Below are 19,077 nucleotides of genomic sequence, written 5' to 3'. Positions count from 1 at the left end.
GCATTTATGGAAAAAGTACTTTGAAATAAAGGGCTGCCCTTGGACTTTCTTTCCCCTTTAAGCTCACAAACCACTTATATGTAATCATTGCTATTGACGTTCAGACTGCTCAAGTAGGTCTTTCATTATTGAAATAGTTTAATAATCCATTCAACTCACCTTTTCATCCCATTTATGTAGCATGTTCTTTCCATATTAAAGCCTGACCTTTTGTTGTGTATTTAGTTTTTATGAATTACTTTTTTTTCTTGCAGCAATTGGAAATTTTGGAAAGTCAGTAGCAAAGAAAACTTCACAAATTCTAAATGTATTTTTGTGAGAATTCTTCTTTTGGTTGGGCCAGTTAGCATACCAATTCAAACGTAATGTACTCATATCCTGTACACTGCTACTCTAGTTAGTGCGCCAACTTGTAATCAATAAGAAATCATCCACTGGGAAAGGATTGATGATTTTTTTTAGGGGCAAGCCCTAACATTTTCTGGAACTTTTCTATCATAAGTAAAGCAAGTTCGTGTCCTTCCATGTGTTTCGTTGCCAAGTGTCTCAGTGAGGAACCTGTATAATGCACTTCTGAAGGAGTAAGGCAACCCGGACTGCATTTTGTGTTTAACTATGCATGTGTGCTCATTAGAAATTGCTGTCTCATTTACCCTTTGATAATGGTAAGCACTGATAATGTTATTTTTACCTTTAAAACCTGGGCTATAATGATTTTAAACAGAGAGGTAAACAGTTTCAACAAAAGGCAGCTCAAAGACATTCTCTAAAAATGCTGTTTACATAGCCGACTTTGCATTCTGAAATATTCTTCTGAAATAAGATTTAAGAAATGAAATGTAATACCAAGTGCAATAGATGTCATACAATATTACAATTCCTTTTGAAGCAAGGTATTTCTACTTTGTTACTATGTTAATTCATAACAGTTGTATGCAGCAGGACAGCTCTCAGGGGACAGGGTATTGACTTGTCTACCAGTTTAGTTATTGAGTTATTAATTATGATTAAAACATTTTACTTGGGATCAGTGGGGTAGATTTATGTTTTCCCTGCCTGCATATAAAACATCATCTGGATGGAGTGCCATGAGAATTGCACGCTACTCAGTTTGCCCTTCTGTGGTGGATCTTTTCTGCCCATTGTACAAGTGGGAAGATTGGGCAGAAGAATGACATGCCCTCAACAAAACCTTCCTGGCCTTTCTTCCTTCTGCCTCTTCATTGCCTGACAATAAACAGGAAAAATAGGCAATGCTTTATGCCTGAGGGTGAAGTTGAAAATGTACCCCAGCATTTCATGCTTGAAAATGAGCAAAAAATCAACAAACATCAATTTTCAGCAAAAATCAACAGATACAAAGGGTGTAATGTTTAAAATCAAGGCTAGATTTCTAAATTTTACGCATCACCTGGGCAGAGTGCACAGAGGAAAACTGAGTGAGGAGGATCCATTAAGTAAGGAGAATTGGACAGCACTGTTTCAACATGTCGCCTACAATGACAAATTTTCATTCCATTTAAACCTTATCAAAATTGTAGCAACTAAAAACATTAAAGGAAAGCGTTGTCAAAAGAAATTTTAGGATGTTGCAACAAACACAAATGAATTAAGTCATACTTTACCACAGTGGACCTGTCATTCATCTATTTTAGATAGCAGCACCAGGTGCAGGGCAGGCTAAAAATGTGAAATCTGCTCGAGACACCCATAATTGTGATGCCTGTAATGAGGATCATGCTTACCTGCATTACAGCCTCTCCCAAAGCCCACATCATCTTCTGTACAAAAGGTTGCATACTGTGTCTCGCATGTATGAGCCAGCTGGCCCAGTTTTACAACCACTTTTCATCATGAGTGAAACCTCAGAGTGAAATCTTATAAAATTGGCTCTCTGAAATCTAGAATATGAGTTGAAATCAGTGAATACTTAGAAAGGCATGAAACAGGGAGCCCCAGAATGGATTTGTTGAAAAGAAAGTCATTGTTTACTAACCTAATTTTCTGAGGAAATCAGAGTGCACAAATAAAGGAGAAATGGTGTATATTGTTTATAAAGATTTTCAAAAAGCTTGTTAAAAGAGACTGCTTACTAAAATTGAGGTCATAAACAGTAAATTACTGCAGCCTTAATTCACATGAATAGAAGATAGACTCAGGGACAGAAACCAAAGAGTGCAGGTAAATGGATGTTTTCAAGTTAGTAGAATGCATGCCCAGGAATCTTTGCAGTGATCTCTTTTGTGACTAAATGAGAGGGAATAACTAACTGCGAGGAGTATTGCAGGAGGGTGGCAGCAGTCTAGCAAAGTGAGCAAATAGGCAGCAGATGTAATTCGATGCAGAGAAATGTGAAACAGTGTTTTTGGGAAAAGTAACAGTCAAAGGAAGCATACAGTAAAGTTTAAAACTCTTCACAGAGTGGAAGAATAGAAAGGTCTAGCAGTGCAGATCTTTAACCGTAAGATCACAGGTAGAAAAAGGTTTTTAAAAATATAAATGATGTCCTAGTTTTATACGTAGAGCATTGCAGTTAAAAAGAAAGAAATGATGATGGGGAGAAATTCATTCACATAGTGCTGATGCATAGACTGCATCCATTCCCAGGGAGAATTCCCATTCCCAGACAGCAGGCCCCCTGCTACAATTTGAATTTAAATCTGGTGCCAAGTCAAAGGGCTATGAGGCATCCAACAGCAGTGAGATCAGTAAGCTGTTTAAGCAGCCATTCATGTTAAAGTATTCTCACACACAGTAAACCAGGAAATTAAAAGCACGGAAACGTTTCACTTTTAATTTACATTTTCAGATTGGAAAGTAAATGATAGTGATTGGATTGAATCTAAAATAAAGAACAAACTTTTTAAAATTATTTAAAAATCTGGGGCAGAATTTTCATTCTGGAGACTAAGTCCGGTGGTGGGCGGGTAAGTCAGCATGATTCCCACTAGGCGATGGGGTGGGTAAACACACACAATCTTCCGCTTTATTAATTATGTATCCTCAAGGAGCTCAGCGAATCTCATGGCGGGCCGTGACCTCATGGGTCAAAGGTCCTGGCGCCATATTTAAACAGCACCTGGACAGTCATTCACTCAATGCAGGCCTGGAGCTCCACATTATTCCTACAGAGAGGAGTCCTTGCAGTCACAATACATACTGGAGAAGCTCACAGATGTAAGCCACCACATCCCGGGAATATGAGGCCATCTCAGGCACTGCCTTTCGCCCATCTCTAGATAAGAGCATCTCTGGCGATACACTCATGGTCGGGGCAATGCTCACCATTGCAGCATACTCTGTTTGCCAGTAACTTGATCTCCTTGAGGCCCCACTGCCTCTTGCTGCTTAGGTCCTTGCTCCCCCTGGCCCTGTGCCAACCTGCGATGAGCCCTCCTCCTCACCTGGTTAAGAGCCATTACCAAGGAAGGGTTGCCTGCAGCCTGCATCATCAACACCTCAATGGATGTGTGAACGAATTGAAGTGATACATTAATTAAGCATGTCCTTTACAGGTTTCTCTCCTTCTCAAAGCCAGCAGGCAAGTACTAAGCCCTTCACCTGTTCTCTGTTTGGACATGGCATCCCCATCCAATCCCTTCCAGATGAGGATCAGAGAGGGCCAGAGATGGGTGTTCCTGTGATTCACGCATGACTGAGCATGGAGAAATTGCTCTTGACCAGGGTATGAGAGCCATGTGCAAGAAGTTTCAAGCGGGCACTTTTTGCTTGTCTCCACTACACTTGAAATTCTATAGAGATGCCATTGCCTAGAAAGACTAGCTGCATAAGCTCTTGTCAGGCATGACAATTCACCCAGGATGATGGGGGTTTGGAGTGGCGTGTTGGATGCCGCCCACCAGCCATACTCCTTGGAGGAATCCGCCTCCTTCCCTCCCTTCATCCCTGCCTCTGACTGTAGCCAGCGGCAAATGGCACAGAATGAACAGCTGCTCCACACCTTGCTGAGATCTCAATATTATGAGACCTAAGAGTGAGGAACAAACCTGCTGCAATGCGGGCTTCACCATAGAGAGGAGAACACAAGTGAGTACCTTTGACATCCAGTTGCCTTATAATTATTAGGCGTGACTTAGGTCGGCCACATGTACTTGAAATCCTTGAACTCCACCCACCCGAAAAGACCCTCCTCCCACCATGAGGGATCTCACTGACTGACTAATTGCGTGGTCAATGTCAATTTGGAAAAGTGGTGTGATTCACCTTTCAAACTCACTCCAGCACCTTCTACCCCCTGTTACCCACCAACATCTCCCATCATCATAGACCCATCCAATATCACCATTCCTCTCCCATTTTTCACCCTTGAACCTCCCCATTACCCTGGACCCTACCACGAGCCACCTCCATATGCCTTCCCACCCCTCAAAGCCAACACCCATTACTGTCTCCAAACCCATCCTGACCCTGCCCCCTCCAATTATCCAAGCCTCTATGACCCTCTCTGTTACCCACCTGATGAGACCTTCACTCGCCAGACTCTCACCCTGGACCTACCACCCTACCACATCCCATTAACCCCTCTGACTGTGCCTGTTCCCTGCTATCATCAATACCCTGAGTTCTCCCCCACAGGACCCCACTATCGACACCACTAATTCCACTCTCTAAGACGCTTCATCCCTCCCCCGGACACTCTCAACCCCAGCTTCCTGGACACTCTTCCCCCACTCCCTTCCTCTGACATTCCCCTCCTTCCCTGGGCACTCTCTCCATCCTTACCCTGTAAGCCTGCTTCTCCTATCCAGCCTTCACTCCACCCTTCCACTCTACCCTTCAGCTTCCAGCCTTCGCCTGCCTCCCTTGTCCAGCCTTGATGCAGCATTTGCTAATGACAGTCAATATGAGTGAAATTATTTGAGGTCCCCAAGAAGGAGAAAGCAACATCTACTGATCTCAAAGTCATGGATGAGGTGAAGCTCACCAGGTACATGCCACTTATGTACAGTTGAAAAGCTGAACGTTTTAAATTCTCGTTGGTGGGGACCTTAATTTGAGGTGGAGCTTAAATCCGGCGCGGTAGCCTTTTAACGAACATGTATGAGATGCTAATGCATGCAAATGGGGTTCCCAACATTGTTCATCAGGAAGCTCAGCCTGTCCTTTAACCTGCCTTGAAAGCCGGGAGGGCAAAATTCCAACAATTTATCCCGCCATCAAGAAACAGATTTTTTGCTTCCTGCCAAATTAGGTGCCCCTGTCCGCCATGGTTCCCACTTCTGGCGGGAGTGGAACATTGCGCCCTCGGCCTTTAATTATTATGGAGGAATATGACATTCCACAAAAATAAAAATCGTTTTTCAGGGCTAGTGAGGGTGTTTAACAGTAATTATAAAGTTAGTATGGTATTAAAATCTCAGTTACACCTCTTCAAAAAAGTGTAACTTAGAGGACTTTCACTGGTCACTAACAGCATAAAAATGGACATTTTTCTCAATTCACTAATTACTTAGGGATTGCACCCTGGGGGGACCTCAACAGCACACCCCCCAGAGGAGTTATTCTGTGCATATGTGAACTCTCAAAGTTACTGTCAGTTTGAGTGAGTAATGATGACGAATGCTACAGATTCACTATCATTACCACCGCAAAATCCAGGCTATTGTATCTACACTTTGTTTTTGTCCATGGCTTACCACATTGATGTCATTTGTCAAGGCTGGAAAATAGCTTTGGCTCCTCTGGAACCATGCTTCCAGTCTCTCTTTGCTTTCCAGTAGTACTTGACTTTTTTGTAGATCAGCTAGAGGCACCAAAAACTTAGGACGATGGTTGTTGTCACTGGCAGTGCTGTCCCTATTGCAACAGAGGCTGCAGGATTCCTTGAGGTAGATCTGCACAATTCTGTGACAGTCTCCACAATGAAGCTCAGTTTGAAGAGATAGTGCTCCTCACTTACTGCCAGGCAGCTGTGCTGGGTTTGTAGCTTTGCTATGTGGTATGTTGGTGAGTGTACCAAGTTCACCCCTATTGCTAGCTAAGGTCACTGGCACTGAAAGTAACACCCATAGCTTAAAAGTTTGTGGCTGTAAGAGGAAATTAATTAAATAAACTATTGCTTTAAGGGACAATCTCTCTCAATCAAGAACCTAGATGGCATTTAACATCCATTTGAAATGGGAGAGATTAGTACACTGCACTTTTTGTCTGTGGCAACAGGAAATTGTACACCTGCCCTTAAGTGGTATGGGTTAGCAGATTTGCATTGGTATCTTGTATGAGAATGTACACTACCATCAGGGAGGCATAACAGGAAAGTCCAGGCTATTTTCTATTCAAACTTGGGCCCTACATTTTATAATTTCCAGATTTCATTTGATCCAGAAAATGTGCAGTAGCATTAGATTCAAAGCTAAACATAACTTAGCCATTTGTCAGTTAAGTAATTTTTGATATCATTATACAACTTAACATTCCAAGTTTTTAGCTGTTTAACATTTTACAATAAATGTAAATAGTCCCCCATTGTGAATTTTATTTCATTTCTTTAATAAAATAAGTAAAATTTGTAAATGCAATTATTAATATGACCTACCATAACTATGTTGACAGGTAAATGTGAGTAACCATAATGGCTTATATTTTGAAATTTGGGCTGCTATCATAGTCTATAAAAATGTCTTCCATGAGCATCATGCATGTTTTCAAGTTATAAGTCCTTATAGCACAGATTTGTGCCATATAGGCTCGGAGAAAGAAATGTCACAAACAAATCATGATATTTTAACTGATCGTTTTCTCCATCTCTTCTTTTTCAGGATTCCCTGTAAGTATTGTGAATACCATGAAGCTGACTGGGTCCACTGAGTTAAGGAAGCTGATTTCTTCTTTTTCTTTGTCTATTTTACTTTTCATTTGCGCATTTAATCTCAGAAATTTGCATTTCATGTTTAATAGTATATTTTGGTTAGAAACTTAGAAACAGCTGTTTAGTTTTGCACTCTAAAGATTATCACTGAATGATTGATTGTGCCTATTTTGCGGCAAAATGAATCGATTGACTAAACCCCTCATGCAAGTGTCCTAAAACAGGGTTATCCAACCCGCAGCCTGAGGGCCACATGTACACTTGAACCCTGGCAATTTGGCTGTTAAAATCTAGGCAACTCGTTCCTAATTATGCTTATATTTCGTATTTGCTGCGTAAATTTTAAAACCCAGAGATATTGAAAGGGCATTTTTTTTAAGCAATGTTTCCTCAGTGGTGGATAAATTCTAAATCAGAACATCATGATTCATTAACATCCGCAACTTGAAATATCTGTAAATTAACAGGAGTATTGATTTAAATATCAGATACGTCACTCTAAGACTTGGGTCCCACAAACACAAGTTTGGACACTCGTGCCCTATACGAGCTAAAGTAATTAAACCATAAGCTATTCATTAAATAAATGTTAGTCAGCAAATTTCAGTGTGCTTTAACCAATGCTCGTGCATTGAATGAGAAGCACTGTAATGAAAGAGATGTTTCTTTTTTCTGCTGCTTGTGTTGTTTCTGCAGCACTACTGTCCAGCGGTTTGTGTAAGTTATATTTAATGAGTTTTAATTTTCATTATTTGTCATGTAGCTCGAGAGAATGATTATTTTTGAGATACAGAAAATATGGCTTTGAGATAATGTTTTCTGTTTTGTTGTTTCATTCATTCCTCATCTGCAGGGGGCACCAGGAAGAGATGGTTATCCGGTAAATGGCAATTAAGTTTACATTTATTTTATATTTCCTCTGCATTTCCAATGTAATTAAAGGTGCCACAGTATTCATTTTCAGGTGGTGCATCAAGGTAATAGGAATAACATTCCTAATAAAGTGTAAGCAACACTACAAAATATTTCCTCATAATCATACAATTGAAAAATAATCCTGTCATTTGCCAGGTAATATAATTTTTACCAGTAAACTAAAATCGATTCAGCATGATTATTCAGCAGAATTATCCCAGATTTGCAATAAATGCAGCAGCGGACGGGAAAACTGCCATTTTACAGCTACAATGCCGGCTTCTCACACTGTATCATCCCAATCCTTCCACATTAATTATGCATTCCCAGGAAACACGCTATTTCCATGGTGGACACACTTTCATTCCCCTGCCATACTATCACTTCACTGCCTCATCACGCTGGGAACCACATTTAGCGCAGGCGCACGCACACCTCTCAGTGTTTCCAGCCCACGGCTGTTGCACAGAAGACATGGCCCTGAAAGTCAAAAAGACTGCAGCCCCCGGTTTAATGACGCGTCTCTCAGCACCGTTTGGATGGAGTGGAGGTCCGCCGTGATGTCCTCTACCCACGCTCAGGCCGTAGGATGAGCAGCAGCATCACTAATCCAGCTTGGGAGGCGGTGGCAGTGGTGGTCACCGCCAATGCCCCACAGAAGAGGACAGCCATGCAGTGCCACTACAAGATGAATGATCTCATCTGTTTCACCAGGGTAAGTCACTCTTTTCATCACTCTCAACTCACACACTCACAAACCCATCACACGTCCACAAGGATCACACACCTCAAGGGACAACACCACTAACTCACACACACACCCTCACATCTTCCTCAGGCTCATATCCTCTGGAGCTCATGTCCTCATCCCATTCATGTCTCCAATGACCACACAAACATTCCACACAGTGCTATGTGTCCTGCTCACACTCTCTCCATCTGTTTTCATGCAGGAGAAGCCTGCTCACATCAGCAGGGAGAAGTCCCAGACTGGGGGTGTAGTGACCCACATTAGGCCTCTCAGTCACGTTGAGGAGTGGCCATCGCGCTGACTGGTGAGGATGTGGACCAAGTCTGCAGTTATGGTGAGGTCAGCGGCAATGCCCACATGAGGATCCTGCACCACTTCATCCCTCTCTCAATGCAAATGTGAGTGCTCTCTCTCTCTCCTGCTTTTCACTCTGCTGCCATGCACTAATTATCTCTAATTTAGTTCACAGGGAGCTCTGCCAAGTGACCAACACCCTCAGCCAGCCAGTCCCTCAGCTCCATCCAAGTCCTCACCTCCATCCAGGAGGACACCTCCTCCATGGAAGAACTGGAAATAAGCAGCCTGGAAGACCATTCACAGCGCTTACCTACACCCTGCACCAGCGCAGAGACAGACACCTCAGTGGGATCTAGATCTAGAGCAGGCTCAGGTTCACAATCTGGTGGTCACCACACAGACGCGTGTCTGCAGCAGGAGGAGGCAGGTGCGGCCGAGCTCCCCGTCATGTGGAGGACTGCTGGCGAAGAGGCATCTGTGAGGTCTGAGTCAGATGACGAACCTTTGGATTTGGCCATCCAACTCACCTTGGAAAGTCAGCAGAAAGCAGGGGAGTATCACATACAACCGCTGGAAGCCCTCAACAGAGTGGCACATGAGTTGGACAACTGCATCTGTCTGGTCCCTGATGAAGTGGTGCCCACATGTGCGCGTATGGAGGTCTCCATGAGGAGGATGGCAGACACCATGGAGACCCTGATCCAGCAGAACGTGGAGATGTGTGCAGACCTGCACCCCACCATGGGAGCCACGGGCAAGCTCCTGCAGTGGCAACGCGAGAGGCAAACAGGGCAGCTCGATGTCCCCAAAGAGCTCCTTCCCCTCAAGGAGTCAGGCTAGGGCCGCTGGGCACCCAAAGGGAGGAGTAGCGGCAGCTGGACACCCCTGGATCATCCACTCAGGAATCTTAGAGGCTGCCCTCTCTCTCCAAGTCCCCTTTGCCTGTGACCCCCTCAACCTCATCCCCTATCACTGCAGAGGGAGAGCTGGCCACAGGAGAACAGCCAAAATAAGTCAGGGCCCTCAAGGCCTCGGCTCCCCAGCAGGTGCACTCCAAAGGCATCATGGGCAACAGGGCCAACCATTGCACAGGCTGTCCCCACCCCTCCTGCAGATGTCAGGGCAGCACCTAGAAGTCTAAGGCATTCAAAAGTTAAGAAAATCTGATCACAGTTGGTTGCAAGGGTGAACACATTTTGTCACTTTACAATCTGGAAATATATTCACTTTCACTGAATAATTTGTAATGGTGTCTTTCAGCTTCATTGACAAGCTTTGCGAGTCCTCCCACTGCATCACCCACCACGCCCCCATCAGCAGTTCAGCTGTAGGCAGCTGGTGCATGAGTGATTCTGGAGGGAGAAGTATGTGTGGCAGGGCCTTTTGGAGCCTCATGCAAGCACTCTCCCACGCACACGGATCCTTCCCCTATCACACTCACCTCAATGCCCTGAGTTTTTTCACTGCTGCCTGCTGGGGTTCGCTTTCAGTTGTCTATCTGAGCTGACCTGCATCTCCCCCCACCCACTGATCACACTCCCATGCAGCACCTGATCTCACCACCATGAGTCTCATTTTACTTCGATTTAGCCAGAATGCTAGAGATACATTTTTTCTTTCACTCTCTTGTTCTTTACCCTCCCCAAGTCACCTGTTTCCTTTCCCCCATCACTGCTGACCCCCCAGCATCAGCTTCCAGCTCCCCTTCGTGACCTACCACCCACAACCCTTTTCCTTCAGGAACTTCCAGGCGAACGTGCACATTCCCTTCCTTCCTGAAAATCCCACCTCCATTCACATTAACCACCCCAACCTCCTCCTTCCCACCCCCAGGGTCTGCGAGTCCCCACCAACCACCCTCGACATCCCTTCTACCAACACCAATGAACCCTCACCCTACCGCCTCACTCTGCCCTCCGTCATTCTCACCATTCCCTCGTACCACATCCACCCTCAGTTCACTCCCCAGGAGCAATCATGGACTCAGCAGAGCCCTCCCTTGCATGTTCACTTGGACATTCCCCCCTCCAGACTCCTCCTCCATTCCAGATTCCTTCCTCCCTGGAAATCCTCAAACCCCACCCTCTCCCCTGGAACCCCTGCCCCCCTTGGAACTCCTTCCCCCCTCCCTTAGCCCTTCCCCTGCCCCACAACTTCCCCCCCATCTTAGACCTTCCCCCTTCCTGAATCCTTCCTCCACCCTTACTTCTTCCTCCATCTTTACTCAGCCCCTCCGCCACACTCCTTCCTGCCCCCCGATTCCTTCTCCCCCTGGACTCCCCCCTTTCTGCACACCTTCCTGCCTTAGACACCTTCCTTGCCCTGGACTCCCACCATTTTCTGCATTCCTTCCTCCGCCCCTGAACTCTTGCCTCCCCCGGACTCCTTCCCCTCTCCATACTCCTTCAACACCTCCGAACTCCTTCCCTTCCACTTTCCACTCCCCCTTACATCTACCTCCCCAGTTGCTGTCTTCTCCCCGTTACCCCCTCCTCCCCACTTAGTCCCTCCCCCCCAGCCTCCCCAATGACACATTTGCTCCCCCCTCCCAACCTCCCCCTTGACACCTTTGTTCATCCCATCCCAACCTCACCCTCCCAACACCTTTGTTTCTCTCCCTCCCAACCTCACCCCCCCCGACACCTCTCCCTCTCCAAGTCCATAAGACCATAAGACATAGGAGCAGAAATTTGGCCATTTGGCCCATCGAGTTTGCTCCGCCATTTAATCATGGCTGATAAGTTTCTCAACCCCATTCTCCCGCCTTCTCCCGTGTAACCTTTGATCCCCTTACCAATCAAGAACCTATCTATCTCGGTCTTAAATACACTCAATGACCTGGCCTCCACAGCCTTCTGTGGCAATGAATTCCATAGATTCACCACTCGCTGGCTAAAGAAGTTTCTCCTCATCCCTGTTCTAAAAGGTCTTCTCTTTACTCTGAGGCTATGCCCTCGAGTCCTAGTCACTCCTACTAATGGAAACATCTTCCCCACGTCCACTCTATCCAGGCCTTTCAGTATTCTGTAAGTTCAATCAGATCCCCCCTCATCCTTCTAAACTCCATCGAGTATAGACCCAGAGTCCTCAAATGTTCCTCATATGCTAAGCCTTTCATTTCAGGGATCATTTTTGTGAACCTCCTCTGGACCCTCTCCAGGGCCAGCACATCCTTCCTGAGAGACAGGACCCAAAATTGCTGACAATATTCTAAGTGAGGTCTGACCAGAGCCTTATAAAGCCTCAGCAGCACATCCCTGCTTTAATATTCTAGTCCTCTTGAAATAAATGCCAACATTGCATTTGCCTTCCCAACTACCGACTCAACCTACAAGTTAACCTTAAGAGAATCCTGGACTACGACTCCCAAGTCCCTTTGCACTCCAGATTTCTGAATTCTCTCCCCATTTAGAAAATAGTCTATGCCTCCATTCTTCCTACCAAGGTGCATGACCTCACACTTCCCCACGTTGTATTCCATCTGCCACTTCTTTGCCCATTCTCCTAACCTGTCTAAATCCTTCTGCAGCCTCCTCGCCTCCTCAATACTACCTGTCCCTCCACCTATCTTTGTATCATCTGCAAACTTAGCCAGAATGCCCTCAGTTCCTTCATCTAGATCATTAATATATAAAGTGAAAAGTTGTGGTCCCAACACTGACCCTTGCGGAACTCCACTAGTCACCGGCCGCCATCCTGAGAAGGACCCCTTTGTCCCTACTCTCTGCCTCCTGCCAGACAGCCAATCTTCTAACCATGGTAGTATCTTGCCTCTAACACCATGGGCTCTCATCTTACTGAGCAGCCTCTTGTGCGGCACCTTGTCAGAGGCCTTCTGGAAGTCCAAGTAGATAACATCCATTGGCTCTCCTTTGTCTAACCTGTTCGTTACCTCCTCAAAGAATTCTAACGGATTTGTCAGGCATGAGCTCCCCTTGATGAAACCATGCTGACTTTGCCCTATTTTACCATGCATTTCCAAGTATTCTGAAATCTCATCCTTAATAATGGATTCTAAAATCTTACCAATTACAGGCTAATCGGCCTGTAATTTTCCGTCTTTTGCCTCACTCCCTTCTTAAATGGGGGGGGGTTACATTAGCGATTTTCCAGTCCTCTGGGACCCTCCCTGACTCCAGTGATGCCTGAAAGGTCACCACGAACGCCTTCACTTTCTCTTCAGCTATCTCCTTCAGAACTCTGGGGTGTAATCCATCTGGTCCAGATGATTTATCCACCTTCAGACCTTTCAGTTTTCCTAGCACCTTCTCCTTGGTAATGGCCACCATACTCACCTCTGCCCCCCGACTCTCTTGAATTTTGGAGATGTTACTCGTGTTTCCCTCCGTGAAGACTGATGCAAAGTACCTATTCAGTTTCTCCGCCATTTCTTTGTTCCCCACTACTACTTCTCCAGCATCATTTTCCAGCAGCCCAATGTCCACTTTTGCCTCTCTCTTACCCTTTAGATATCTAAAAAAAACTCTTGCAATCTTCTTTTATATTACTGGCTAGCTTACCCTCATATTTAATCTTCTCCCTCCTTATTTCTTTTTTAGTTGTCCTCTGTTGGTGTTTGTAGGCTTCCCAATCCCCTGGTTTCCCACTGCTCTTCGCCGCATTGTATGCTTTCTCTTTAGCTTTTATGCTGTTCCTGGCTTCCCTTGTCAGCCATGGTTGCCTTGTCTTCCCTTTAGTATGCTTCTTCTTCCTAGGGATGAATTTTTGCTGTGTCTCCCATATTACACCCAGAAACTCCTGCCATTGCTGTTCCACTGTCTTTCCTGCTAGGGTCATCACCCAGTCAATTCTGGCCAGCTCCTTCCTCATGCCTCTGTAGTTACCTTTATTCAACTGTAATACCGCTACATCTGATTCCAGATTTTTCCTCTCAAATTGCAGGGTAAATTCTATCATATTATGGTCACTTCCTTCTAAGGGTTCCTTCATCTTAAGCTCCCTTATCAAATCTGCCTCATTACACATCACTAAATCTAGAATTGCCTGTTCCCTAGTGGGCTTCACCACAAGCTGGTCCAAAAAGCCATGTCGTAGACATTCCACAAATTCCTTTTCTTGGGATCCACTACCAACCTGATTTTCCCAGTCTACCTGCATATTGAAATCCCCCATGATCACTGTAACCTTGCCTTTCTTACATGCCTTTTCTATCACCTAGTATACCTTGTGCCCCACATCCTGACTACTGTTCGGAGGCCTGTACGTGACTCCCATTATGGTTTTTTTACCTTTACGGTTACTCAACTCTACTCACACAGATTCTACATCATCTGACCCTACGTCGTTTCTTGCTATCAATTTAATTTCATTTCTTACTAACAAAGCAACCCCACCCCCTCTGCCAACCTGCCTATCTTTTCGATCGGATGTATATCCTTGGATATTTAGCTCCCAGTCCTGATCCCCTTGCAGCCATGTCTCCGTGATGCCCATCACATCACACCTGCCAATTTCAATCTGCGCCACAAGCTCATTTACCTTATTTCGTATACTGCGTGCATTCAGATACAACACCTTCAGTCCTGTATTTCCCATCCCCCTTCTCATTGTTGTCCCTTTATCTGATGTACTTGAAGTTAGATTCCTAGCCCTTTCCAAACACTCTGTCCTATTTTATGTTCTGGAGACTTTAATAGCCTCTCCTGGGCTCTCCTTTTTCAGTTTTTCATAATTTTCCATGATTTTGAATCCATCCCCCCCCCCCCCCCCACAGCTAACCTGCTGCTTTGTTTCCTATTAGTCATACTTCTTGGAGGTTTACCCTTCCCTTCCCTTCCTCCCCACTTTCTAGTTTAAAGTCCTGTTGACCACCCTATTTACCCTTTTCACTAGAACATTGGTCCCAGATTGGTTCAGGTGGAGACTGTCCCAACGGTACAGATCCCTCCTGTTCCAACACTGATGCCAGTGCCCCACGAAATGGAACCCCTCTTTCCCGCACCACTCCTTTAACCACATGTTTACTTCCCTTATTCTCACGTCCCTATGCCAATTTGCACGTGGCTCGGGTAGTAATCCAGAGATTATAACCCTTGAGGGCCTGTTCTTTAATTTAGTTCCTAGTTCCTGATAATCCCCAAACAGGTCCCCTTTCCTAGTCTTACCTATGTTATTTGTCCCGACGTAGACCACAGCAACTGAATCCTCCCCCTCCTTCTCCAAAATCCTTTCAAGCCGGTCAGAGATGTCCCTCACCCTGGAACTGGGCAGGCAACATACCATGCGGGAATCTCAATTCTGCTTACAAGGGATGCTATCAATTCCCCTAATTATAGAATCCCCTACAACCACCACTTGTCTTTTTGCTCCCCCCTCTTGAATGGCCTCCTGGGCCACGGTGCTGTGGTCAGCTGGCTCATCCTCCCTATAGCCCTGTTTCTCATTCACACAGGGAGCAAGTACCTCGTACCTGTTGGACAAGGTCAAGAGCTGAGACTCCTCTGTTCCTGAACACAGGAGCCCTCTACCTGCCTCACTTGCAGTCACACCCTGCTGACCCTGACCACTGACCGAATTTGAGGTACTTAATTTACCAGGTGTGACCGCCTCCTGAAACAAAGCTTCCAGGTAACTCTCCCCCTCCCGGATGTGCCACAGTGTCCGGAGCTCGGACTCCAGCTCATCAATTCTGAGCCGGAGTTCCACCAGCAGCCAACACTTGCTGCAGATATGGTCACTGCGGCTCACAATGGGATCTGCCAGCTCCCACATCATACAGCTACAGCACATCACCTGCCCAGCCATCTCTACTTAGTTAATTAATTTATTAATTAGCTTTACAGTGTTTTTTTTTCAAATTTGGTGCAGATTTCCTACTAAATTTCAGTTTAATCCTGCGTCTCCGCCGCTCTCCTCACGCTCTTTTATCCTGCGTCTCTGCTGCTCTCCTTGCGCTCTTTTACCGTGTCTCCGCTCTCCTTGCGCTCTTTTACCCTGTGTCTCTGCTCTCCTCGTGCTCTTTTATCCTGCATCTCCGCCGCTCTCCTTGCACTCTTTTACCCTGTGTCTCCGCTCTCCTCACGCTCTTTTATCCTGCGTCTCTGCCGCTCTCCTCGCGCTCTTTTATCCTGCATCTCCGCTGCCGCTCTCCTCACGCTCTTTTATCCTGTGTCTCCGTTCTCTCGCACTCTTTTACCCTGTGTCTCCGCTCTCTTTGCACTCTTTTACCCTGTGTCTCTGCCGCTCTCCTCGCGCTCTTTTACCCTGTGTCTCTGCCGCTCTCCTCGCACTTTTTTATCCTGGGTCTCTGCTGCTCTCCTCATGCTCTTTTATCCTGTGTCTTCACTGCTCTCCTCGCGCTCTTTTATCCTGTGTCTCTGCCGCCACTCTCCTCACGCTCTTTTATCCTGTGTCTCCGCCGCCACGCTCCTCGCACTCTTTTACCCTGTGTCTCCGCTCTCTTCTACCCTGTGTCTCTGCCGCTCTCCTCGCGCTCTTTTACCCTGTGTCTCCGCTCTCTTCGCACTCTTTTATCCTGTGTCTCCGCCGCTCTCCTCACACTCTTTTATCCTGTGTCTCCGCCGTCACTGTCCCCGCTCTCTTTTATCCTGTGTCTCCGCCGCTCTCCTCGTGCTCTTTTATCCTGTGTCGATTCTAGAATTTCGTCTTGCACCTCCCAGTACATTGTCCTCTCCCAAACACAGCTGGTCCTTCCTCTCCAACCCCTCGACTATCATCAGTTGTGAGCAGACCCTCAACGGTGACTTTCCAACTTCTGTGAGCTGCTTTGCAGCAGAGCCATGCTCCTTGTCTGTGAGAATTCACCCAGCGTGCCATGGATGTTCCACCAGGGTCCCATTGCTGTCAGGCTCCAGCATCTTCTACTCCTCAGATGTCTGTGATGTGAGCAAGGCCCTGACATGTCACACTTGTCAAGACGTGTCCTGCACCGTTTCCTGCTGATATGGGCAGACAATCCAGTGTTGGGAGTTGATTCTGGCCAGCTGGTCTCAGAATGTTATGCAGATATATTAGAGTGATGTTCCTGATGTCTGATGGTGGGAGACGTGGCCCCATCGATGGGCTGAATGGATGATCACAAACTGGTTCCATGACGTTGTGAAACCAATTTTGGCCTTCTCGCCATATTGTCCACTCACGCCATCAAACATGCCCGACACAGCGGGCACGGAAAATTACACCCATTGTGATCCACTTTTGCTCTTGCTTAACTATGTAAGTGCTTTGGCTCAGAATTTCCCAACAGAAGATTAAACAAGAGATTTCATTCACAAAAATTGCAAAAATGTATATTGAATATCCTCAATATTGTGGCAGGTTTTCAATGTATTTACACAAATTTAGAAAGCAAAATAAAATGCTATGGGATTTCAAACTTTTTTTTATTACCTTATGCGAGTGATATTTTGTCCACTTCCTCCATGGTGAAAATGAATACACAGTACTTATTTAACATGTCTGCAATTTGCACCTGAAGGTTGCTGAATTTCAATCATATCTTGGATTGCTGTGCATAGCAATAACTCCACTGGCATGCCACCTGTAATGAGCCCAAAACCAATGAATCAGCCACTGACATTTGTATTTGTAGTATTTTCTCTTTTACTTACATATTGTAGCTTTGGTAATTGTTTATGTACTCAGTTGTATGAACTTGTTGATGCAATTTTGAATCCACGCTGACAGCATTTCTAAAAACAATTAAGTTCTACCTGTGCTGTGTACCATCGACAACAAATTGGACATGAAGGAAAGCAATCTGCCCTGTGGCCTCTGCCAGTGCTGTTCTGTAGCTTGGTTCAATTTGTAAAGGCCATCTGGAGTAACTTACCTTATGCTTTTCATCGCAGAGAAGTACCTGACCTCCATTTAGTTCCTTTCTTAGGCAATTAAAACAAGATAAAAATTCCTTACGTGTTGAAATTAATTTATTTTCAGAGGCTTCACCAATATTGCAATAACCAGCAGGACTTGAACCGGATCAAGAAACTCAGGCTGTGTGCCTGACACACCCTGCATCCAATTTCCTGACCAATATTTTTGGTATAAAAATAAGACAGCAATGCCAGCTTATATAGTCATATCAATGACTAGCTATTTGAATGTAGATTCAACTAGATTCCTTCCTGCCAATGAGGGATGGCTCAAAAGGTGCTGCTTACGCAACTGAAATGGGCCAATCAGGGATTTTGTGACCAGATGTTGTTTAAGTAGTGTTCTTAAAAGATTTTAGATGTTTTGTTGGTTGCTAAAGTGTAAACTTTTATTTATAAAAACACATTGAAAATGATAGCTGTCACTAAACATTTTTTCTAAACTCAAAAAAATTGGAAAAAAAGTAACACACTAGCACTGGTAGCATATCAGCTACTAATTGCATATCATTGTGAGAGTTTAGAGGTGAATTTCTTCTCCTGGCCTCTTGTGCATTTCCAATTTCAATCATTCCACAATTGCTGGCAGCTTTATCAATTGCTTGGGCCCTAGGTTCCAAAATTTCACCCCCCCTCTCCCAACACCAGCTCCCCCTCTTTGCCTCTCTCTCTTCCTTTAAGACACTCCTTAAAACTTCCCTAACATCTTATATGGTTCAGTGTCAAAGTTTCTTTGATAATGCTCCTCTGAAGCACCTTGGAATAATTTAAAGTGTTAAAGGTGCTAAGTAAGTGCAAGCTGTTGTTGCTCAACCACCCTAATTTTGTTGGAAATCCCGTTTCTGTTCGTAAAAAGAGTTTCCACTGGAGTTACAGTGGCAAAGTGGGAAAAGCTCTGAAATTTCAACCTGTTAAAGATTTAGCAGTGATGTCACAGAGGCCCTTTATCTTCAATACATAGAATGATGTCTCTGAAGTGAGGTGGCTTTTCAAAGTGGCAATAATGTTCCAGCAACAGCAATAACTTACATTTATATGGCATCTTTAATGTAATAAAACATCGCAAGGCATTTCACAGGAGGTTATAAAGCAAAATTAGACAGCAAGCCATGTTAGGTGATATTAGGGCAAATGACCAAAAGCGTAGTTAAAGAGGTGGGTTTTAAGCAACATCTTAGTGAAGGAAAGAGATGTCGAGAGGCAGCAAGGTTTAGGGAGGGAATTTTGAAGCTTAGGACCTAGGCAACTGAAGGTGTGGCCACCAACGGTGGAGCAATTAAAATTAGAAATGCTCAAGAGGCCACAATGAAATGAGCACAGATATCTCGGAGGGTTGTGGGGTTGAAGGAGATTACAGAGATAGGGAGCGACTTGAAAATAATGTTGACACTTTAAAATCAAGGCATTGCTTGACTGCAAGGCAATGTTGG

General features: G+C 45.1%; 1 protein-coding gene across 4 annotated transcripts in view; it reads left to right on the top strand.

Moving 5' to 3' along the window:
- LOC121280769 (collagen alpha-1(XXIII) chain-like) overlaps window positions 1-19,077 on the top strand; it is a 275,471-nt gene that overhangs the window by 108,165 nt on the left and 148,229 nt on the right. For all 4 annotated transcript variants that reach the window (XM_041192944.1, XM_041192942.1, XM_041192945.1 and 1 more), the window contains exons 4-5: window positions 6,780-6,787; window positions 7,683-7,709. In XM_041192944.1, the coding sequence (XP_041048878.1) occupies window positions 6,780-6,787; window positions 7,683-7,709 (35 nt within the window). The remainder of the gene's footprint in view (window positions 1-6,779; window positions 6,788-7,682; window positions 7,710-19,077) is intronic.

Source organism: Carcharodon carcharias, chromosome 8 (genome assembly GCF_017639515.1).
Source record: "Carcharodon carcharias isolate sCarCar2 chromosome 8, sCarCar2.pri, whole genome shotgun sequence".
In the NCBI taxonomy this organism is placed as follows: domain Eukaryota; kingdom Metazoa; phylum Chordata; class Chondrichthyes; order Lamniformes; family Lamnidae; genus Carcharodon; species Carcharodon carcharias.
The sequence above is the reverse complement of the archived record's forward strand: the minus strand, read 5'-3'. Positions and strand labels throughout refer to the sequence as shown.